This window comes from Photinus pyralis, unplaced genomic scaffold (assembly GCF_008802855.1).
Source record: "Photinus pyralis isolate 1611_PpyrPB1 unplaced genomic scaffold, Ppyr1.3 Ppyr1.4_LG4, whole genome shotgun sequence".
Lineage (NCBI taxonomy): Eukaryota > Metazoa > Arthropoda > Insecta > Coleoptera > Lampyridae > Photinus > Photinus pyralis.
The window spans coordinates 2,585,272-2,610,319 of record NW_022170511.1 but is presented as its reverse complement, the minus strand read 5'-3'; the positions used below and the strand labels follow the sequence as shown (position 1 = coordinate 2,610,319).

Genomic DNA, 25,048 nt, shown 5'->3' with positions numbered 1-25,048 from the left:
GCATATTTGGCCAGTCTTACTGAGAATGAAGTTATGATAGCTGTTTGTCGAATTCGTGATTCGTCAACCCTTATCTGGTGATCTGCTTCCAGTAAATCCAACTTATAGCAATTTGTTTTCAACTAAAATGTGCGCGAAATCTTGAGTATGGGAAATGGAATATCAGCGGTAGTGCTGTATATTAAACGCCTGTAGTCGCCCACATGAGTTGCCTTTATTTTACCATATGCACTGAACCTTTCTTAATTATATGCTAGAATTTTTTTGCCGATATTGTCTTTGTCTGGAGGTTGCCTACGAGCTTTGCAATTAACTGGCAATGATTCAGTGTGCACAATTGAATCACAATTAACTCCCGTAGCATGTTATAAATTTTTTAACAATTACATTTACCGACGCGGGCTGTCGTTTTTCGCTGTGAAAATATAGGGTGGTAGATATTTTCTTTATTTGTCGGAAAAGTTTAATTGGTGCCAGCATTTATTTCTTCTATAGGTTTTTCTCAAATCACTGGGAGCGAAAACCTTGCTTGTTTTTGACTTTTTTGACTTTTTTGACTGTTATCAATGATGCTATTTGGCTTTTGAATTTGTCTACGACTTTAACAATCCTTCAGTTCATTAAAAGTCCTAAACAAAAACCGGAATATGTATGACAGTACTGCTAAAATGCACAATGGTTCTCACTATACAAAAAGGGTTGTCACTTCGTTAAACCCAAGCGATATTTTTCAAATTCTCCTTCTGGGTCTCGGAAAACAATCATTCGTACCTGAAAACATGTAAGTTTTTGAATCATTTTGCTACAAAATCCAGAATATAGTGGGGCCAACAGCCATTGTCCTGCACACAGTGTAACGGGTGTCCTTGAATAAGGTTAAATTTTTAAGTAAAGTGGTGTAGAGTGGTTTTTAGGGTGTTACGCGTTTTTTAGGTAATAAGTATAAGGAAGCATACAGGATGGTCTCCTTAGAGGGCTGGTTCCTCCAAAATGTTGTTATTCTCAAAGTTTAAAAATTCAATAGATTTCGAATACATTTGGCGATCTCTAATCAATGGCTTAGATTCAACAGTTAAATTAGGATTATTCACGGCCGTAGATTTTGATTGATGGCCTTTACACGGTAGACTAAGAGAAATAAATTGGTTAATGATAAAAAAGACCGTTTTAACGTGACCTCCATTTTGCGGGTGGTCTTAGAAAAATTGCAAGTAGGGGGGTGTTCCGGGGGGATAGCAGTAAGGAATTGGGTTTGGGATCACCAGAACGTCGCGTGCGTAGTCCGATATAAATGAGCATTATTTGCGCACGGTCGAAATCAGTGAAGAAACGAAAATGAGGTCATTAAGGTCCGAATTCTTAAGCCAAGTGCTACTAACTTTTACAAGACAGTACATAATAGCTTCATTACTATAAAATTTATTTACTATCCTATTATTTACATAAAATTTACAAAAAGAGGCTAGTTATAAGTCAATTAATTGTTTATCAAACTATGTATACTAATCATCAATCCCGATACGAGTGCCACTAATGAAAAAACGCATAGGAAGATATTTTTAAACAGCCTCCACTTTAGGAATCCAAGCTTGTCAAAGTGCAGCACCGTATCGACAACAGCCGGCAGAAGTATTCCCAAAGTTGAGAGACAAACTGATCCGACTAACGTAATGATGGGTTCCAAATTACGTACAACGACAGCAATAATTACGGTCCCCGCAACAAACAAACATCTCATTGCAATCTGCGCAAAGTTAATTTTGACTTTTCCTTGAACTCTGGGTGATAAGATCCTTTTCCAAATAACATCGAGAGCCACATACGTTTGAAGATTGTAGGTAAAGAAAACGGCGAGGACAACCAGCACCTTGACGCTCTGCGCTAAGCTGCAAAATGCGTTGTAAATCTACGAAGCTAATATTGGCGCACTTACCTTTCGCTGACAGGCAAATTAAGAGTAATGCTAGCTTCGGTTTCTTCACCAAACCGTAGAAATCCAAAAAATCCAATAACGCCGTAGATCACCACGACCGTTCCCATTGCAACATTCAAAACGCCAAACCAGCCAAGAAAACGCTGCGGATGTTTCATAGTGTTTTCCACGGGCATGACCACACCCACGCCTTCCATTGCGAAAATTACGGTACTTAGAAAGGTCGGTAGTCGCTCCAGTGATTCGAACAGCGGCACGCTGGACAAATCTGGCGTTTCATTGAAAACGTAGTATAGCGTTATTCCAAAGCCGACGAGTAGGCATATGTTCGCTAGGAAAGAAAACGGCACGAGATATTTTAGTTGTCGAATTTGTGTGGACAGCAGTAATGGTATCATCGTAATGGCGCTATAAATTCGCGTGTCCAGCTCAAACTCTGGAAACCAATGTTTCACTAACTGAAATGCATAAGTAATTTGTTTTGGAGTAAATGAAAGCTGGCATCTTCAAGTACGATCGAAGTATTCGTGGTGAAACTTTACTGTCTCCAATCACATTTTCGATGTACTAGAACCACAAGCTGTATCTTCCCAGAGGCGATGTCATAAAGATACAACTATTTAATCTACGTTAGCCCAGTGACAACCACGAACACTTCAAAACGCTAGCATTTGTAATACAAGAAGTAAATACCTGTTCTGTTGATTCTGCAATGAATACTATGTATACGCACACCCCCATGAAGTAAGTGACGACCAGCGAGATGTCCGCAAACACTCTATAAAGTTAAATTTCTGTTTTAGTTTTAATACCTACTTGGACTGGAATTTTAGGCGTGTGGGACACATGTTTGAAAACTTTAAAGGTAAAAGTACTGAATCAATAATGCTACAACAACAAAATTTCTGTTAGTGTTGCAGTAAACTGCGGCTGATTGGAACGTGCTATGTGCATTTGAAGCGCGCTTATTTATCTTGATGTTTGAGCAGTGTCCCAGATTTTTACCACGTCAGAGAGTCGAGAAAGTAATTGAATAAAGTTTTAATTTTGGAGCAGTTTGTACGAGTTCCTCGTGATGGCTGGAAAACTGGGTTTCCCTTCCGGAAGTTGACAAATTTTATATAAGGTGAGAGCGTTATGAAAGAGCGATCTTTTGCATTTGTTCCGTACTTTTAACTTCGAGTTTTCCGGAACTTTGAAAAATTTTTTTATTCCAGTGTACTTATTCATTTTTCACGGCATTTAGTAAAAATTTACTTTTTGTGTTCAAAACAAGCAGTAATTCCCATGTTCAAAAACAGTTCTTTAAAGAATTCAGGGAACCTTTTTGTTGTGGAAATGTCTACTTTCAGATGGTACCCTTCAGATGGTGAACGTGATTTTTAGGTTTTAAATGGTTCTAAAAATGCAGACAGAGACTAAGCTATTGTGATATGCTGGTTACAGAATATATGAAGAAGATTACAGAGCACTCAGCAAAATTTTTCTGCAGCTATGATCATACATATATACGTACTTTACAGCACCTGAGTATTTGCGTAAACATTTCGGGCCGTAGTCGAAAGCCGCTCCACACGTTTCTGCCAATCCCAGTGATGGGACCTTTGATCTTCTACAGATATCACGGGAGGCACTTACCTAGAGAAAAAATAATTAAGTTGAAGGAAACAAAATCACAAACGTATTCTGAATTTATTTAAATTATAAATTTTGATTGTTTACATAATTTTATTTTTCAAGGCCCGATTAAGGTTTATGTGGAACACGCTCAGTAATCCAGGGTTGACGGAGTTGTACGGGTATCATGCGTACAGGGTGTCCCATTTTCAACACGTATAAATTGATAGTGCTATCAAAAAAGTAATAGGTGCCACACGTAAATGCACGCTTAAAAGATACGGGGGAAAATAAAAAGATGGTCAATTTTAGAATGACCCTATACTTTCTTAGTTAAAAGAGATGAGAAAATGTTTTATATGAATGCTTTTGTATAATGATTGTGGAATAATCTGCCTGAATAAGTATACGGGGCCATAGGTAAACCTGATCTTTATAAATTGAATATTTTGTAGATACCACTCTAAAAAATTTGTATACTAATTCTCTTTTCAAAATTATAACACACAAAATTCAGAAAAGGTTTAAATAGATTCAAGAGAGAATTTGGTTAACAAATTCAGATTCTCCCAAAAAAAGTGCTATCGAGAACAATCCATTTTCGACCGTTTAAGCTAGCGAAAATTAAAACGAAATTTGACATTTTAAGTGTTTCGGTTATATCTCAATTATTTTTAAATTTTAATCTGCACTTTATCTCTCACCATAACTGTGTTCGTAATGGCGAATCGCGAATTTGAACCACCCTGCCCATACAGAAATTAAAGAATTCGAAAAATCTGGAACACCCCTAGAAACGTAAGATAAAGAACATTTTAACAATCCGAAGAATCTGAAAGATCGGAACAATCGTATAACCTAAGATGAAGAATCTTAAACATCCGAGGTATTCGAAGAGTCCCGAAGAAGATTTTTTACAATTTAAAATGTCTGAAGAATTTGTAGAATCGGAATTATTTGGGCAAAAATGCAAGGAGGAATCCAAACAATTTGACGATTCTGATGGAAATGGAAATTAATAAACTTGAATAACAGAAAGAATTTAAGAAATATAAGAATTTGAATTGGAATTGAGTGAATTCGAAAAAAAAGAAAGAATCTGAAGGACACGAAAAATAGCAAGTTAAAGAGTAATCGTAAACGATTTACATAAAGCGCATTTCCACTTGCATTCATTTCCCATTTGTAAGATGCAACTTCTGTTAAAATCGTAAAAATCCGCCCACAAATATGAAAGATAGCGTTGCACATGGGCAATCCATTGTTGACGTGCTACTTCAATTTCAGTTTATGAGAAGAATTTCATTTCAATGCTTTTCTAAATAAGAAAGTTGGAACTGCGCATGCGCAAACCTAAATTTTAAAACTAATGTTAGATTTTCCTTTGTTCCAAGCGCCTAAGTATCAAATTTCACTTAAATGGTTCCATAGATAAAAAAGTTGGCACTGCGCATGCGCAAAATAAAATTTTGAAACTGGCGCTAGATTTTCCTTTATTCCAAGTGCCTATGTATCACATTTCATTTAAATTCTTCCATAAATAAAAAAGTTGGCACTGCGCATGCGCAAAACCAAATTTTGAAATTGGCGTTTGATTTTCCTTTATCCCAAGTGCCTATGTATCAAATTTCGTTTAAATTCTTCCATAAATAAAAAAGTTGGCACTGCGCATGCGCAAAACCAAATTTTGAAATTGGCGTTTGATTTTCCTTTATCCCAAGTGCCTATGTATCAAATTTCGTTTAAATTCTTCCATAAATAAAAAAGTTGGCACTGCGCATGCGCAAAACCAAATTTTGAAATTGGCGTTTGATTTTCCTTTATTCCAAGTGCCTATGTATCAAATTTCGTTTAAATTCTTCCATAAATAAAAAAGTTGGCACTGCGCATGCGCAAAACCAAATTTTGAAATTGGCGTTTGATTTTCCTTTATCCCAAGTGCCTATGTATCAAATTTCGTTTAAATTCTTCCATAAATAAAAAAGTTGGCACTGCGCATGCGCAAAACCAAATTTTGAAATTGGCGTTTGATTTTCCTTTATTCCAAGTGCCTATGTATCAAATTTCATTCAAATACTTTTATAAGTAAAAAAGTTTGCAATTCGGTTTATAAATGGTCGAGATGCGAAAAGGGCACTGTGAATTTTGAATCGATTCGATTCAACTTTTGGCGTTGCGTATTATATGGCTAAAGCTATGCCCATATGAAATTTCATGCAATTCAGTTCATAACTAACGGAGATGTAAAAGGGATCGAACATTTCTAAACAAAGTTATCGTTCACACGAACAGATAGATGGACAGACATACAAAGGAACAGAGGGAGAGACCAACCGGCAGGCGACAGATAGCAATGCAAAATTATAAACGATCTCTAGGATCGTTAATAAACGGCAAAAGTGTAAAATTATGGAACATGTAAAAAACGGTTTTTTGTTTTTTTACAATAACTTTTTTTGTAAGCGGTACAGAAAAAATTCCTTCCTTGGTACAAGACTCGACACCATAACGAACCAAATAGCGAAAAAAGTAGAACAATATCTCTTAAGATAAAGAACTAGTAGCGTCGCAAAACGAGCGGACGGACGGACGGACGGACGGACAAAGTGGCCACAATAGCGCATTTTTTTTATTTTTGTGGAAATGCGCTAAAAAGAATCCGAAACATTCGAAGAATCAAAGGAGTAACAATACAATTGAAAGAAGAAACAACAGAAATAAAGTAATGTAGCGAAAATTGAATCCGAATAGTCCCTAGAATCTGAATTATTGGAATAGAAAACGAAGAATTTGAATAATAATAAGAATCTAAAGAGTTTAAACAATATAAAAAATCGCAAGCATCTATATGATCATCATATGAATGTGAAGTATATTTTTTAAATTCATGAATCTAAAACACCAGAAGAAGCCATATAAATCATTGTAAAGTTTCTGACAAATCTGAATTTAATTTAGACGTCAAAAATAGCAAGCTTAGAGTCTGCCGTCGTGGTCGTTTCCATAGAAACAGCATTGTCATATGTTCAGAACATCCTTTTATATCGCGCGTTTCACTTTATCTACCCTTGCGGTTAAATGAAGGTAAGTACATTTAAATGAAATGCAGATGAACACATGAATTAAAACTTACTAATAAATGAATGCAATGGGTGCATAAAATTCCAATGGCGATGGTGGCGACGGAACCCAATAACAGTCCAGCATTTTTGAAAGCGTGCGGCATCGCCAAGATACCTGTACCAAGTGCACCCTTTAATAAATGAATTAAGGATCCTACAGTTCTGTAAATTTCTAATTATATGCGATCTTTTCGCCTGATCGACGCGATACTTACGATGTTGGATGTTCGACGATTCTGTGTTCGAATGGATTATACTCGCCGTCATCTTTTAAAGTGCCGTTGCTCGGAATTTGTGCGCTAACTTCGTTTGTTGCTAGCGTTGTCCTGTAAAAAAGAAGGTATTGTAGTAGGTACAATCTGAATCCAAAACGAATGCTGATCTTTCTAAATGGTCGGCGGTCGCAAGTGTACGTCTTATTACAATCTTAGGATTGGGGGGAGGGGGCTATTAATTAACAAAATGTACATATTTCGACTGGATGATGGATGATGTTTTTGGATTGTTCAGCGATTTTTTTTAATAGGGCTACCAAGATAGTCACTGATTTCTAATTCATTAATTTGAAAGATTTTAGACTCCAAAGGCTTCTGGTACTTCTGAAGGCTATTACTACATTCTGAAACCCCTTAGAAATGCAGATCCCTTTAATCTGATTTTCTTTCATTTTAAACCAGACTGTTTCAATAAGACTATAAGGTGAGGTCTATTAATTGCAGGGCACAGAAAGGACGTTGATATGGTGATCGTCAAGTCCTTAGTATAGCGTAATTTTTCTAGTAAAAAGGAACTAACAAGGTTTAGCTATTAAAATAATATAAGAAGACTGAAGCTATGCAATGGTTTTATTGTAACAATTATCTATGAAACATGTGTTGCTGCATTTTGGGGTCGCTATAATGTCAAATGATTACAGCAGCAGAACGAATGATACATTTGCGTATGCCCATTTTAGGATAGATGCACAACGGTAAAGTTTCCGTTCACTATAAGCTATATGATGTAATTTAAATTCAAAATATTCGGCGCAAGTCAATGGAAGACAGCGCAAATAATTATGGTTTTGAAACCTGGTAAATCACCTACGGAACTTACATCATACAGGCCCATAAGCCTACTACCCATTCTGTCCAAGGTACTTGAAAAACTGATTCTGAATAGATTAATGACAATTCTAGATGAACAAGAACTAATTCCTAAACATCAATTCGGGTTCCGTAAACAACATGGTACCGTGGAGCAGGTACACAGAATAACCGATAAGATTTACAGAGACTTGGAGGGAAAAGATACTGCTCTGCAGTGTTCTTGGATGTCAAACAAGCCTTTGATAGAGTTTGGCATCAAGGTTTATGCTATAAGCTCAAACTGTTCCTACCCTACCAGATGTTTGAACTACTAAAATCATACATCACAAACAGGCACTTTTTAATCAAATACAAAGATGAAAATACAAATTTACACCCCATCTCCTCCGGCGTACCGCAAGGCAGCGCTTTAGGCCCTATCCTATATTTAATATACACCGCTGACCTACCCACATCACGTCTAACAACATCAGCGACCTATGCAGACGATATGGCCATTTTGGCCTCTCATGTCAATCCACAAGCTGCCTCAAGATATCTCCAAGCTCACCTCAACAAAATACAGTGGTGGGCCAAAAAATGGCGTATCAGAGTGAACGAAACTAAATCCCAACATGTAACCTACACAATGAGGAAAGAAAATTGCCCTCCAGTGAACTTCAACGGACACCAACTACCACACTCAGAGACGGTCAAATATCTGGGTCTACATATAGATAGGAAACTCACCTGGAGAACCCACATATTTACCAAGCGTAAGCAACTCGGCCTTCAACTACAAAAATTATATTGGCTTATCGGTAGAAAATCTAAACTATCATTGGAAAATAAAATACTAATTTACAAAATAGTTCTTAAACCAATATGGACTTACGGGATATCCCTATGGGGTACTGCAGCTACTTCCACCCTAGCAATGCTTGACCGGTTCCAAAATAAAGTACTGAGAATGATCGTTGATGCGCCATGGTACGTCCCAAATAAGGTGATTTTAAGTGATCTACAAATTCCCACAGTGAAAAGTGAAATTAAAAACTTCAGTGTAAGATACAAAGACAGACTGAGCGTTCCCCCCAACGATTCTGTGCACCAGCTTATGGACAATAATGATGAACCCAGAAGACTTAAACGTTTCAAACCATCTGACTTACCTACAAGATTTTAACATAAACTGTAAACTGCTTTTGTCAAATACTATACCTATATTATCTTCATAGCATACATCACATATTAAAAATGTAAGGGGAGACTTCGATGGAATTCTGCCCCACATGTCATTTTGTAATAATTAATTCAATCCTATTAAATACTTATTGCTAAATAAGCTATGGCAGATTGTATAATTAAAGGAGAATAAAAAAAAAAAAAAAAAAAAAAAAAAAAATTTATTTTAACAATAAAAACAAGGTTAGTATGTAAATTAATTCTGGACTTGCACAATTTTATGCCATAACAGTCAATAACAGGTTGTTTGTATGGCATTAATAAAAATAAATATTGGTCACCGAAACGGAGTGTAAATTTTTTGCCAGAAATGCACGAAAGTGAAATTTAACATCGCTTTTTTGTTTTTCGTTTATTATTCTAGTTCTTGTACGCGAGGAGAAAGCAAAGTTATCACCTTTCTAAGACTATAATTAGTAAGAACTGTTATTTAACTTCAATTACCTTTTTAACCAGTCATTTGTTACTCAATGCATGGTTAAATTGTATTCCTATATAGATACTGTTTTGCACATGTACCACTTGATCTTGAATTATAAGAATTAAGCCGAAAACTGAAAACCTGCTAGAAACCCAGTGTAAGGTTCCAAACTAAGGGTGCTTTTAAGGGTGATAATAAAATATTAAAAACAACAAAAAACAAGACAGGCAACGATATCAAATTTCCCAAATTGATGGAAAGTACTTGATTATGAAATGGTCACCTATAATAGACAAGAATTCGAATCATGAACACTGCGTCCGGGTCTCTTGCGTCCAGGGTCATTAAGTGGAATAGTTTGTTGCGTCTTCAAAATATTTGTCGTAATGGTGACGTCACTATTCTTAATGAAGTTCGGACAATTGCACCCACAAAAAAGTCATTTTGATGAACATTTATTCAAAATGTAAAAAAAACATTTTATTGTATTTGACGTTTAAAATAAGTTGAGGTAATTTCGAAAGGTAAATACCCATACAGAAAATACGTAGGTAATTTATTTCAGACACGTATATAGAGTAGGTATCTGAATGTGAAAGTATTTAAAGATATAGAAGCACATATGACACTGTAACACACATGAGTAGGTATAAGTTATATAGGCTGATTCAATTTCGAGAAACGTAGGAGATAGGTAGGTAGTTTAAATTTGACAAAGTGGCGTTGAGCCGTTTTGAAACTGAAAAAATTCCCACTACTTTCGGAGATATCCTGAAAAAAACGAAATCGTTTTTATTTTTTTCTGAAGTTATTTAAAAAAATATTTTAAAATGAATGGCACATTATTATGGTCACTTTTTTCCCCTCTACAAGATGCTACTTGTAAATTTTAAGTCTGACGTTTTGTCTCCGGTTAACCATCATCAACTTTGTTTTTTCTTATGGAAGCCTTTATTCTTTTTCTTTCAATTTCAAAACGTCATTTTGTTAAGTATCGAAATACTCAAGGAATTCACATCTGGAAACTGAATATCTGGGGCTGCAGGAAGGATACGAGCGCAAGCTTGATGTTTCTGTTCTTCGGATCCGCCTAGACAAAAAGTTTCACATTTTGCTACATTTAGATGCAGTTCCAATTCAATAGCTGAATTTTTTATTAATTCGATATCATCTAAAACTGTGTCAAATACACCACCTAAAGTCCAATCGTTAAGTGCCAACTTTAAAAGGAGATTGCAGGCTTTTCAGTTTATCCAAGCACATTAGAAAAAATAGCAAAGGTCCTAACGAGTCACCTTGTTGTACTCCACAAGCGGATAAAATGACATTTTTGCCGTAAGATAACGATGATCGAAATCCATATAAAAAATCCAAATAAAAAGCTACCGTCACAATATTAAGGGGGTTGACCAATGGCCATCCCTTCTTTGAAATAAAATTGTCAATTTTTCAATTTTTTTTCTGCAGATAAGAATATGACCCACGGCCAGCCCCGGTAACATACATTTCTTTTACTAAAAATTAAACAATGAAATAGTTCAAATTTAATTTGCCTTTTAAAGATTTTCCTAATAAATTAAATGTTCGTTCTAATAACAATAAAATAACATTTTGAGAACATTAGAACAAGACCATTACTTCATAATATCATTCACCGGGTCCACTCGCGCAAGAAAGAAATCAATACAAAAAAATATAAATCAATACATTTCTATGGATCGATGATACCTTTCCGGAATTTGGTTCCGAACCAACCAGATTTAGTCAGCAAAACCGATCCTTATATTCATAACATGGAGCAGTGGAACTGTTTTAATCGCTCCTGATATATCGTAAGGGCCAAAATAAACTTACATTAGGTACTTAAATTTATGCAAAAAATTACGTAGGTGCCTCAATTACGGGTAACTCTGATTCATCACTTTATGTAAAGATACATACATTTAATTCCGCATTGTGCCCTAAATCTATTGAATAGTAATGACATAAACACACCTACTTCTACGAAGACAAAAGATCAATGTCATCATTTCAAGGTATGCATGAAAAATTTGTATTAACTTTCATCAGCTTACAATGAATGAATATAATGATAGGTTTATAAAGCTAATAATTATTATCGTGACTGTTTTCTTATTACCGTTTTTCCCTGCACGAAATTTATTTTTTGGCACGCAATGTGTTGTACGTCTTCACCTCGAGAGAGTGTCAACTGGTACCTACACCTACATTAGTGTCCAACAATACCAGTATTTAAATTGCTAACTTTGATAAACAGAAGGAGTTTAATTGGAATTGAAAATTAAAAACTCCACGCATTATGCAAGCAGAAAATCGTGACATTACATAATATCAGATTTACATAAATATTATATTTTCGATCTTACATTGTGTATTGACCAGTAGTAATAAAAAAAATAACTCGAAATTATGTCAAGCTGTCATTTTGACATACGTAATTGTCAGTTTCAACTTAAAGAACTGTCTCATGTAGCACTGTTGTTCAAAAATTATAGGGAGGGGGCGACGGACCTTATGTTGTCACTGGACAGCAATTATCCATTGCGAGGATTGTAGCCTTTAAGGTGCCTAAAATATTTTTGGTTTTTTTATTGATTGTGATAAAAATGTGTAGGGGAAGGTGGGGGAATACCGCGCACCTAAGGAAAATTGTTAATTACACCCACAAAAAGAAGGTTTAAAAAACTGATACTGACGTTTCATATTAAGCATTTCATAAAGGTCGTATGGGAAATTTTTTAAACATTTTTATCTTTTTCGATCTCTGAGAAATATTTTTATTTTCAAGATATTGCACTTGCGCGGTATTCCCCACCCTGCGGGGTAATTCCGCGCGGAGAGTGGGGTAATACCGCGCAATAAAACAATTAGAACAACTGATGTATTTATGCCTTTAATGAATTAAAAAATAAACTTTTACAAACCATTAGTAGGTATCTACATTTGAAATTCAAAATTCTAATACTCTCTTTCCTCTACGTTTATAACAAAAGTCGCAGGTAAAATCTTCCGCCGTATCCCAACCGCTACATTCCTGGTGCGCCCATCTTCCACATACCACGCATCTGAACCACAGCTCCTGGTTACGCCCAAATTCTCCACAAATTAAACACTCATTTTCATCATACATATTTTCATCGTCAAGCTCCACATCATCATCATCAACAACGTCTAACATATCAGTGTCCGACTCTTCAGTCTCGGTATCACTTTCCATCACTTTTTTAGGTCTCTGTGTAACTTTCTTTGGCTTAAGCTTGCTTGCTTCTTTTTTTCCAGCTGCTTTTGCTGCTTTTGATTCTCTCTTTTTTTGATCTTCAAGGAGTTAGTTGAACCTTTATAGGGGTACTTGTTAGAATTTGCGAATGCTGTTTTTTAGGACCACCTTTTTTTAATATTTCTACGGACTTTTTTTGGAATAGGTGCTATATTTTCAATGCTCACTAATGCTGCACTTAGGTTTTTTTCACAATTTGTACCTGTTGATGTACTTGGTTGTGTATCTTTTCTTTCTGAATTTGATGGTACACTGGTCATTGTGTCTTCAATTGATGTTACATTGGCTTCTGTTACTTGAGGATTTTTTTGAACGTCACTTTCGTCTAGGTTACATGCGATAGAAATGTTACGATGCTGCTCAGCTGGGGCAAAATCATCAGCTGTAAATCTATCCACATTTAAAGGGAAGATTCCGGTACAGCGAAAGCCAGATTCCGCCTTTTCCATCGTTGCCACTCTGACATATGCTTTATTAAATAAATTAGCTAGCTCAGACATGTTTATTTTTTCATGACCTGTCAGCTTTAGGTGGAGATCACATTCCCGGTAAAATGCATTTTTCAGTGGACTGTAAAAGGACACATCTAATGGTTGCGTTCTATGGGATGTGTGAGGGGGAAGCGACACGACATGAATGTGGTTCTTTTTGCAAAAATCGTGCATGGCTATAGAAATGTGACTCCCATGATTGTCACACACTAACAAAACTGGATCATCCAAAGATGGTTTTGCATGTTTCTTAAAGTGCTCCAGCCAGGTGAGAAACAAATCTTGATTAATCCACCCATTGTCTGAGCAGTGATAAATGGCACCTACTGGCCCCCCTGTTTCCAAACTAGCACTCATACGCTTACGAGGATAGATGAACATTGGTGGTATATATCCGCCAGCCGCATTCATACAGCACATAACTGTAACATTTCTACCTCGCTCGCCAGAGGTGGCAACTCCAACCTGCTTTGACCCTCGAGCAGCATAAATTTTACCACTTTTATTAGGTACATTGCTGATTCCCGTTTCATCGCAGTTATACACCCTGTTTGCGGCAAAATGGAATTTAGAGTAAATTTGTTCTAGATGAGAAAAAAATCGTTTTACTTCATCAGCATTAAAAGAAGTAATGCGATTAATACTGGTGCCCTCAGGTTGCCGAAGACTTATTTTAGGGTTCCTCTTAATAAAAAGGTACAGCCAATCCTTGCCAGCCAATTGTTTTTGATTATTAAAATTATGCTTTATATTATTTTTTACAGCAAAATCAAAAGCAATTTTTCTAAGGCTCATGGGCGTTACACCATAAAAAAGGTTTGCTAGTTTTATCACATGATTTACTATTTCTTGCTCTTGTTGGGGAGTAAATATACCTTTTCTGCCTAAACTTACGCTGGGAGATGCTAGTTTCATCTGATCACGTAGCGTGGATTCGGGAATGTTGAAGTCTCGTCCAGCTTTGCGAATTGACGATCCTCCGTTAATTGCCTCTAGGGCCTTTTTAAGGCTGTCGGAGCTCCAAGACTTCCTTTCAGTTTTTCGTACATAGTTTCGTGGCATCTAAGTACCAATAATAATTAAAAAAGATGTGTAGATAAAAAGATACTATTTTGCTATAAGAAACAATGCGGGGTAAAACCGCGCACAAATTTACATCATGCGCGGTATTACCCCACCGGTACATACTGTAAAAATTGACGGATATAAAAAAAAGTAAACAATCAAATGACATGAGGTAAGGTGCAAATGGAAGCCCAAAAGATGAAGTATTCAGGTAAATTAACCTAGTCTGTGTAAGTAAAAAAAATTGACTTACTTTGCTTATTTTAGGGACGCACAATATTAGAGAAAATACACGCTTCACGTGTTAAACCCAACTGGTGAGCAATGAGCCATTTTGGCGGGAACTGCTATAATGTATGTTAGTTGACATGTTATTCGTTAGATGTCTATGCATGGATATCTGTAGATTTATTCACCAGTGGGTTGTAACATTGATGCGCGGTATTACCCCGTGCGCGGTATTCCCCCACTTTCCCCTACATTTAATTGCGAATAAAATGCAACCCCCGGTCCGCCAACTGTTTGTTGGTATAGAACGAGCTTCTTTCAGGTTTCGTTGACAATGCATTTTAGCGTCAAGTTTTTAATCGATACGCTTATGCTTCGTTAATTTTCAATGCAGGCAAAAAAAGGAAGGCCCTTTTGACATCTCCGTTAGTTATGAACCAAATTGCAAGAAATTCAAACTGAGCTTAGTCAGTACCATATCAAATGCAATGTCACCGCTTTGGCACTTTTGATTGTGTATCTATCGTTAGGGTGGCTTGACTCGTGCATGTTCTAGTATTCGCATATTCAAAAGACGTCTTTTTATTCAAGAATAAGTCCCACTAACCAAGATACTGCGGGCAGCATCCTTTGAACCTACTGTGCCCTTATAGGTTCTCACAATGTCTGCAATAAAAGAGGTCTGTAATGAGAGAGGTCGGCTTGTAGGCTTTTGAAAATAAGGTATAAAAATCAAGGGCTAATTTTGTTTATTGAAACGAGACAAACTGTCGATTATGATTTAACAGATACAGATACCTGATTCTGAGGTCACAAATTACCGATACAGATTTGTACACTGTACTAGGTACGCTTTCGCAAAACATCAATACATCAATACACGTTATTTCTTGTTATTAACATTGAATATTCAATGGTTATTAGTGTGGATGCTGTCAAATAGATATTTTGAACTGCCTAAATAAATCATTCTCATTATCTATTACTATGAAATGCAAAAAAAAACGCTTATTGATAAACGAGTACTTCATAGTACCTAATCAAATTGTAACACATGACGATTATCATAAGATAGTTACGGTTTTATAAATTATTGATAAGTAGGTTCGCTTTGGTTTTAGTGCAACCTATGAAATTGAAAACATTTGCACCCAGAAGTCCCAAAATGCGTATTCGATACAATTTATCTCCGCAACTGTAACGTGAAGAATATTTAATTCTTGAAATTCTGTTGAGAAAGATTGTCAGAATTTCTCAAAATTTGCGAACTCTTCATGTGTCTTTTGCATACAACTTAAAAGGATAATGTTACGTAAATCTTGTCGTGGATCCGTTTTATCTAAAGGTTTTTGAGTCTGCCTAAAATCGAGTTTAGGTCTGCAACGGGGTTCATCTACATCTATATCCATTTCCAAGGCGTTGAACTAATTTTCATTGTCTGATCAATTCCTTATTTGATACACGATCAAAGATACCCAAAGTTCGCCGAGATCAGAATGTGCCCACACCCGGAAAGCAAAAATATTCAAAAGTCTATTATAGTATCTAATGTTGATAGTATTTAATTCAAAGTAAGTAGTTTCTTTTGTATATCTGAATGAGATCTTAATCTAACTGTTCTTACAGGAATTACGTTTTAATAATACCTCGTACCTTGGAATGAGAAATTGTTTGTAATTACAGATTTTACAGATAATCACCTTGTATATAGTGTAAAAATTTGTTACTGAACGCTATTCAATTTAAACTAAAGTTCGTTCAATTATCCGGAAAGTGAAAATTAGCCATCAATTTAGATATACGCGACTGTCCGTAAAGAGTCTTTTATGAATGTAGAAAGTTACTTACGTGGACGTAAAATCGTCTAGATTGAAACTGGTGTCCTTCTTGTTCTTCATCGTAAATCTACAAAAAAAGTAATATGTAGTTTTATGTGAAAGCTAATTAACTTGAAGTAATAAAAGTGAGTGAATAAATCTGCTTAATTTAACAAACAGTCGATCTACCTTCTTAACTTTCAACAAATTTAATGAAATTAAGTAGTTCGCAAATATTCGCAAGTGGTAGCAGTAACATCAACGCGTAATTACCTTGTAATTAAAAGACTAATCAGAAAAACGTGATTCATGGTTAAGGTACACGTTGTAGACCGCCAAAGTTTAAATAACATTTTTACGTCAAGAATTGTAGTGGGGCTGAAGTGTATATACCTATCACAATAAATCTAAGATTGCACTAAACTGATTGTGAAGTGAAAAACATGAGCAATTAATAATAGAAGTTATGCTTGTTTACGAAGTTTTAATTATTTCTACTGTTGTCAGTCATCTTTTTTATTACTGCGATAATTGCAGATTATCGGTTGATAATAGCATTCTCTAAATAGTCAGTTTCCAAAACCGTGCAGTTTGTACATTATTACAGTGAATTTGCACAAAATCAAGAGAAAATTATACACTACCAGCAATGGCTATTGTAGCATAAAGTTAACGATACCCAATTGCTCTAACTTGGCGTGGAAGCACAAAATTTGAATCCGTCAGTAGCCCAAATTAGACTAAAATTGTTACAAACTTTTTGAGAATTTGACCTTAAAATTTTTTATATTTTTAATCGACGTAAACCACTACTAACAAAATTATTGGCGCAGTTTGCAGATTAGGCGTTAATTGCCGTTAATAAATGTTAATGGATCGAATGAATTCTTTTAAATTTATACGCCTTCATACTTCATAAAGCTAAAAATCTGAAAAATATTTACAACACGATTCATATAGCAGTTGTTTTAGGAAAATTTTGCAAGTATCTACTGTTACCTTCCCTAATATAAGTAGTGTGGAAAATGATTATGGAAAGCGGCGAAAACATAAAAATGTCCACTTTCCGATGACACAAGAATGCGAAGGAGGTCGAGGTCAAACAAAACTATCGCAAAATACCTAATACAAATACATGTGGGAAAAACAACACAATGCACAACTCCTCAAGTTTCTATCAATTTTCGATGGCCTTCACTTAAATAATAATAATAGAGGATATTTTTAAACAAATACCGTTTTGCCAATAATTTTATGAAAGGCTTGGGAATTTATAAATGTTATTATTATCATCTTATTCGGTATTTTTAATAATGCATCGCATAAGGTTAATCCACATAGACCAAGCTGAGAATTCAAAGAACCGAAGAATTTATAATGTACCTTTAATTATTTCTACAAATCCAAATATTATGAAACATGCAAATTTAAACTGTGTTCATAGGTATTTCAAAAAGATCGGTCGACACTGAGGACGCAAACAGACCTACGTTTTAAAAATAAACCAAGGTCTGAGAATTTTAGTATGGGACAATTTAAATATTAGGACCTTTGGGGTGCTCAAAAGTCCTAAGCTTTAAATTTCCTCTTTAATTTTTTTATAACCGTAATAGATAGAACGATAAGACCAGTGGTTAAACCTAAAAATTTATATTTACCCGCAAACCTTTTCGTTAGTTCAAGTTTTATGTACCTAGGTACTGTAGTGCTATAGAAGGAAATGTTGGAATTAATTCTTTTGAACCATCGACTTATTAGAACAAACGATATTTGTTTTTGGTCCCGTTTACCACAAAATCTTTTTGACATGCTTCTGAAATCTGGTATTCCCTGAATCTCTAAATTACCTCCTACCAGGAATGTAGCTGTTCAAAAGTGACAGATTTGTATTAACAGGGCCGCCTACAAACTAAAAGAGGGGACACGCCCACAAAAGCGACAGAAAGCTAATTAAACTAACGTATTTATAATAATAAATATATTTCAATATTTGTGATATGGTATGGGGACCATGTGTCCTATTTTGGTTGAGACTGCAGCGTATCACCGCTGTTTTAAAAGATAACGTTGAGAAGAAGAAAATGCGTAAGAAGACTGTTAAAGAGGTTTCCAAAATTGTAGACTTAATAATATAAATTATGTGTATGATTTTTATTCTTTGGTTCCAAGACCTATGGAACGCCGTTTTACTTTTTATTACGAAAGTTTACAATGTAACATTATAAACAACAGTTAATTTTATTTCCCGATTTATTTTTTTTTTTTTTTTTTTTTTTTTTTTTTTTTTTGTATTGAGCTTCGACAGCTATGGTCATTAGCTCTTGTTGCTAATTTAAATGTTATTGTACATGTCTATTACCTTCAAGTACGACATTAGGTTATTTATACGCGACATACTAATAAAATTATCTCGATAATTATCACTAATGTTGTAATTGCTTCTTATAAGTTCTAAATGGCCACATTCAAAAATGAAGTGTACTACCGTTAATTCGTGTCCACATCTGGCACATATAGGAACTGGTTCTCCCTTCAGTAGGTATGTATGCGTTACTGCAGTATGGCCTATTCTCAATCTAATTAATTTTGATATGTCTGTTCTAGTGAGTGCAGGATTATCCCATTTAGCTATGGTAGGTTTGATGTTTTTAAGGTGAGTATTACACATATCCCAATCATCTTGCCATTTGGAAACAGTTACACGATTATATTTATTTTTCAAATCTTTGTGTTTTATTTCAGGTACATCGACCGCATCCTGTTTGGTTGCTTCCAGGGCTACCTTGTCAGCTTCCTCATTACCCTGTATGCCCACATGACTGGGGACCCATAGTAAGGTAATATGCTTTCCTTGATTTTCTAAGTATACGATAGATGAATGACACCATTGTGTTATCGTATCATTGTCACAGTTTACTATCGATTTTATAACGGACAAGGAGTCTGTTACAATGCAGAAGTGTCGATAACCCAGTGACATATCACAGTACTTCAGCGCTTGCCATACGGCATATTGTTCCGCATAGAAGACTGATGAATAAATCAGGAAGACGCCAGTTATAGTGCTCACCCTGAACGACAATTGCACATCCTACGCCATCTTCAGTTTTAGAACCATCCGTGTATATGATATTGTGATGCCTCATTCCAGAGATGATATTATTAAAATGTGCAAGTATTAATTTAGGGTTAGTGCCATATTTATCATACTGCAACAGACTAGTGTCAACATTTATTGGAAAATTTCTCCAAGGGGGAATTTCCGGTTTATTGTGGGGTATTATATGACATATTTCTGTTAACAAATCTGGATGAATTTCCTGCGCTCTTACAGATAGTGGACGAGTAATAGTGGGTCTGTCGGTGTATGCAGTAACATTTTTAAAGAGGATCTTATAATTACGGTGACTATCATGTGATGCTCTGTTACAAACATAGTTGTTTAATAATTTCTCTCTTCTATATTGCAGAGGCATGACGTTGGCCTCTATGTGGAGGCTGGTGCTCGGCGATGTAGGGAATGCACCTAAGCATAGTCTCAAAGCACGATTTTGAATTTTGTGAAGTTGTAACAATCGAGAGGATCTAGCTGAACCGTAGACAAAACATCCATAATCAATTTTCGATAATACGAGGGACTTGTATATGTTGATTAAAGTAGCCACATCGACGCCCCATTTTGTAGAGCACAAACATTTGACGAGGTTTAAAGCTCTATCACATTTCAATATCAAGTCGCTAATGTGCTTCTCCCAAGTTAGCTTACTATCCAATGTCATACCCAGAAACCTAACGTAATCCACGCATGGAATTGGGGTTTGATTAATGAATAGTAGGGGGTCGTAATGTTATGTTTGTTGTTTTTATGTGAAACATTAAATATGTTTGTTTAAAAAACTTCACTTAATTGAAATGATGTATGAATTATATAGCAATGTGTATAACGAAAGTTTAACAATACAAATCAACAAACGAATACATAAACGAACAGTAATATAACTAACTAGAACTAATTCAACAAACATAAAAATTTATTCATATTAAATGTGGGATTAAAATTATGAACAATCATTTTAATTCAACAATCATATTAATTCGTGCTGTTAAAATCGGAAAGCATTATTTAAAATGATTGTTGAATTAAAATGTTACATGAATTAAAATGTTTGTTGATAATTTTAATTCGTATCTGTGATTGTGCGGAAGTTTCAGGAACTATCCTTTAGTGTATTTGGGTACGTGTATACTAGCGCCTAATTAAAATTATCAACAAACATTTTAATTCATGTAACATTTTAATTCAACAATCATATTAATTCAACAATCATTTTAAAAGATTCTTTTACTACGTCTAACAATAAAAATTTATTTGTTTGTTGAATTAAAGTGATTGTTGAAAATATTCGGCTTCAATTTTCAAATAGTCGAATTTATATGACTGATGAATTAAAATGTTTGTTGATAATTTTAATTCCACATTTAAAATGAATGAATTTTTATGTTTGTTGGACAAAATCGTTTTATTAATCGAAGTATTTCTTGCAATTCAATTTAATTGTTTGTTATTAATTGTTTGTTGAAATACAGTTTCATATACACTCATTCAATATAACAATATAATTCATTTCACATTTTTATTAAGTAACATTTTTTAAACAATCATATTTAATACGTAAGACAATAACAACAAACGTAAAAAGTAGAGGCATACGATTGACTGTTATTTAAAATGGCACATTGTAAAATTTTGGAATAAAATTGTACAAATATTTTCAGAGAACATTTTAATTCAACAATCATATGAATTCATGCTGTTAAAATCGGCAAGAATTATTTAAAGTGATTGTTGAATTAAAATGTTACATTAATTAAAATGATTGTTGATAATTTTAATTCGTATCTCTGATTGTGCGGAAGTTTCAGGAACTACAGTTTAGTCTATTTGACTACGTGTATACTAGCGCCTAATTAAAATTATCAACAAACATTTTAATTCATGTATCATCTTTATTAATCAACATTTTTTTAATCAATCTCTTAATACGTAAGATAAAAACAACAAACGAAAAATTTAGAGACATAAGATTGACTGTTATTTAAAATGATACATGATAAAATGTTGGTATAAATACTAAAACGGCGTTCCATAAAGACCACACCCGTGGTGTGCATGCGGTAAAAATATGCGATAATCAAAGGAATCCCTTCATTGCTTGCGCCCTATATGTATGCGTGCATTTGATTTCACCGATTGTGACTTTTTATGTTTCTCAATTTTGACTTATATTAGATGTTATTTGGGTTTATTGGAGAGCGACTTCGGGGGGCCAACATGTAGAAGGAGACATGTCTGTTCTAGTCGCTTCTGCCTTCGAACCGATATTGAATGTATCTGCAGTAGGCTGCTTATAAATTTTGGGGGTTGGGGAGGGAGGGATGAAATTTCGGAAGCGAATAAATCATTAGTGAATTTTCTGAAGACGAATATTCTAATGCGAAAGCGTATTTTCCTGGGAAAAATGTTCAACATACAGGGTGAACGTTGTGTCTGGAACACTGGGTATATATTCAAAACAAAATTGCTTCTAAGAAACTGTGTATGGTATCCAAAATTATAAAAAAGTTTGCTACCACTTTACGTACTTCAAGTTTCTTGCCAGTGGCGTGGCGTACTGCTGCATGGTGAAGGGGACATATTTTCTTTTTTAATGCAACTATTAGTTTTCGCTACATATTCTTAAATCGTACATTTTTTTAATATAGCAGCATAAAAAAATATATTACGTAATCAAATTTAAGAGAAAAACTCAAATTAAGCTATTCTTAAACAAATAAATGGCGTTTCCACCAAAGTTCATCCAACCAAGAATTGGAATTGCGAGTGTTTTTCGAATTTTTAAAAAGAATTTTCTTTCCATTATTTTCATGTTAGAAAACCCACCATAGATGCAGATTTGGTCGAGATTAGAATTTTTCATTCCCATTCTAGTATGCACCACCTTGGAGTATCAAGCTTCATCCTTCTGTCTGTTATGGCTCTTGAGTAAACAATGAAAGAAGAAACGGGAATTTTTAAACATTTTAGACTGTCGGTTTATTTGTAAAAAATGCTCGTATGGCTCCTTTACCACTCAATTTTTTTAACATACTTAATTGTTACACTCTGTATAAAAAGATATCTGATACAAGAAATAAAAATAAACAATTACAGTAACTTAATTTTCATAACAATTGAAGTTAATATCTGTTCTTCTCGATTCCCCATCCATCTCTGAGATTAAGGTTAAATCTCTGAGTTGGATGCTGACCTAGATTTAAAAACCGTACTTGCGAGTGGTACAAGGTAATCGGGTAGGCAATCTTCTATTATTTATTTCTCCTTCAGATAGTTCATTGAATAATAAAACATAACGGAAATGGTGCGTAAAGTAAAGAAAGTGGTAATCAAAAGATGATAATATCTTCCTTACATCAAATGGGCACGCAATCCATTACGCCCAGTACAGTAGGTATAGGTACAAATAACGAGAAAAATGGTCTTAAACTGACCGGTCACTAATGTAGTTTACTGCTGTAATTATTATGTTCATATAAAGTTTGATGTGTTTTTTTTTATAATATCGCATGGGAAATGCGCACAAATGAATTACGTAAATTACAAAAAGAAAGTTGAGTGTCGGCGAAATTATGCAATTCGCGTAGTGCCACGCAACAAATGAAAAACATTACCTACTCACCAATTAATCGATAATATTAACAATCGTGATTAATCCTACTAACTACGCGATTGACACATGACTGAAGGTGTTATAATTCAGTTTACTTTCATATACCTACTACAATCTTTTTCTCTGCACCAACTCCATTTATAACTTTTGTGGAGGTCGTTAAAAAGTAAACGGTGTTGGGGGCACATTTCATATAGTCACCATAGGTTTTTTTCTCAGAATTATTTATCATTAAAAAATACAAATTCTTCTTCTTAATTACTTCCTAGATGCTCCTTACTGAATCAATTAAATAGTTCGAATGTCAAAGAGTATGGGTTTGCATGCAAAGGATTAAGGAATTAATTTGTTCGTGAAAGATTTCAATTTATCTCCGGAATGATCTGTGAGGAGCACTCTGGTTAGAACTCCAAGACTTCAGTCTGAACTTTTGTGGGATCACTCAGAACCATCATCAGGAAATTTATATGAGAAAATGTTCTCCAAGTTTTCCTATTTAATACTGTTATCAATTTATCATAACTCTTGACACAAAGCTTTTATATACAGTTTTAGAACTCTTGGAGGGCTGTCTATATCTCTAGTTAGAACTCCTATCCTCTGTAAGTTCTAAACTCAACGGTTAAGTAATAAAAATCAAATAACCTTATTTTGGCCGCCGTTTTCCAAAATGTGGGCTTGAGCACCACTTTTTTTGGGACTTGATAACATTTCATTGAGGCGGCAACAATGATTTTGTAGTTTTTGACCTAAAATGGCTAATAATAATAATACAAATGTAACTAGCAATATGAAAATATTAAATAATTATTAAATATCACTATGCAAAAAAATTTCGTGTACAACACGTGTTGAAGGTGTCTTTTTCCATGAATTTACTGCAAATTATTGAAAAAAAGTATCACTTTCAAAACTAGTTGTACAAATAACTTTTAAAAAATTTCAATCCGGTAAAAAACGAATAGACCGGGTCATTAAAGAATGTCTCTATTTACGGTTTAAACGTCAAATGTCCAATCCGGCTGAATCCTTAAGGGAAGCGGTCTGTATTGAATACAAACAGAAAATTACACTTTACCTTAGTTATACAGCGTCTAAAACTACCCCCTGAATACGAGTACCTATACCACAGTTCGACCGATATCACCTTATATCGCAAATTAAATTTAGAGAAACCTTAACGGTTAAACCCATAGCAAGGGATTGGTACATCTTACATCATCTGTGTTTGAAATAGTTGTTTCCATGGGAATTAACTATCTATTATTTGTACTCATACCCGAATATACAGAAGTATACCAAAGAAAAACGCCATGGAAAGTGTGTTCTAAGCCAAGGCTACTCGTACTGCTAATCTTGTTATTATTAGAGCTAAGTTAATACTTAGGAAATCTCGTGCATTGTGTGTTACAATAAATTACAGTATAATATTGAACATCAAGAAAATTACTTTTTTGTACTGAGTGAATAAAGCAACGGACCTTCATACTTAAATTATGGTTCTTTCTGAATATTTTATAGTAACGATCCGCTTAGCGTATACTTTTTGCGTTTGGGAGGAAATCATAATTGTCCCCAGCTTCTACGGGGGCTTTTGAATTATTATTTCTGCATTTCTCATTTTGTACAAAAAATTTCAAATTAAACGGACATTATATCTTAATTATCCTAACATTACAAGTTTTCTTGATTCTCCAATCAAACAAAATTCTTTCTTCTAAATTATACATTTTAACATTTAGGATATGGGCTCAAATACAAATTGTCAGAAAAACTTTGAAATAGAGAAAAGAACAAAGGGCAAACGGTTATATATTTAAAGACTAACTTACGTTAAAATCTGATGAGGATCACTGGCAGTGCCAAAACTCGTCTATATCGAAAAACTTTGTTTTCTATAACGTTTTAATTTTAATATTGAATATTTTGGGTGGTGGCCTTGCGACTTCGCGAGGTAATTTGTTGTAAAAGGCGAGGACTGTAATAATTGGCCCCATATCTATATAGGTTATTACA

General features: G+C 34.6%; 1 protein-coding gene across 6 annotated transcripts; it reads right to left on the bottom strand.

The window, feature by feature from the left end:
- Positions 1-1,399: 1,399 nt before the first annotated feature.
- LOC116167759 (proton-coupled amino acid transporter-like protein CG1139) lies at positions 1,400-23,137 on the bottom strand. 6 transcript variants are annotated; one of them, XM_031483247.1, is made up of 8 exons: positions 23,042-23,137; positions 16,336-16,392; positions 6,888-6,998; positions 6,684-6,834; positions 3,450-3,571; positions 2,627-2,711; positions 1,934-2,391; positions 1,400-1,886 (listed from the first exon to the last, which is right to left on the bottom strand). In XM_031483247.1, the coding sequence occupies exons 2-8, from the start codon at positions 16,383-16,385 to the stop codon at positions 1,478-1,480; spliced, it is 1,386 nt and encodes a 461-aa protein (XP_031339107.1). In that variant the 5' UTR covers positions 16,386-16,392; positions 23,042-23,137; the 3' UTR covers positions 1,400-1,477. The 6 variants fall into 6 exon arrangements, with proteins under 6 accessions (XP_031339107.1, XP_031339110.1, XP_031339109.1 ...); XM_031483250.1 differs by having other exon boundaries at positions 6,684-6,787; positions 23,042-23,127; XM_031483249.1 differs by lacking the exon at positions 23,042-23,137 and adding an exon at positions 16,578-16,723 and having other exon boundaries at positions 6,684-6,787.
- Positions 23,138-25,048: the final 1,911 nt, after the last annotated feature.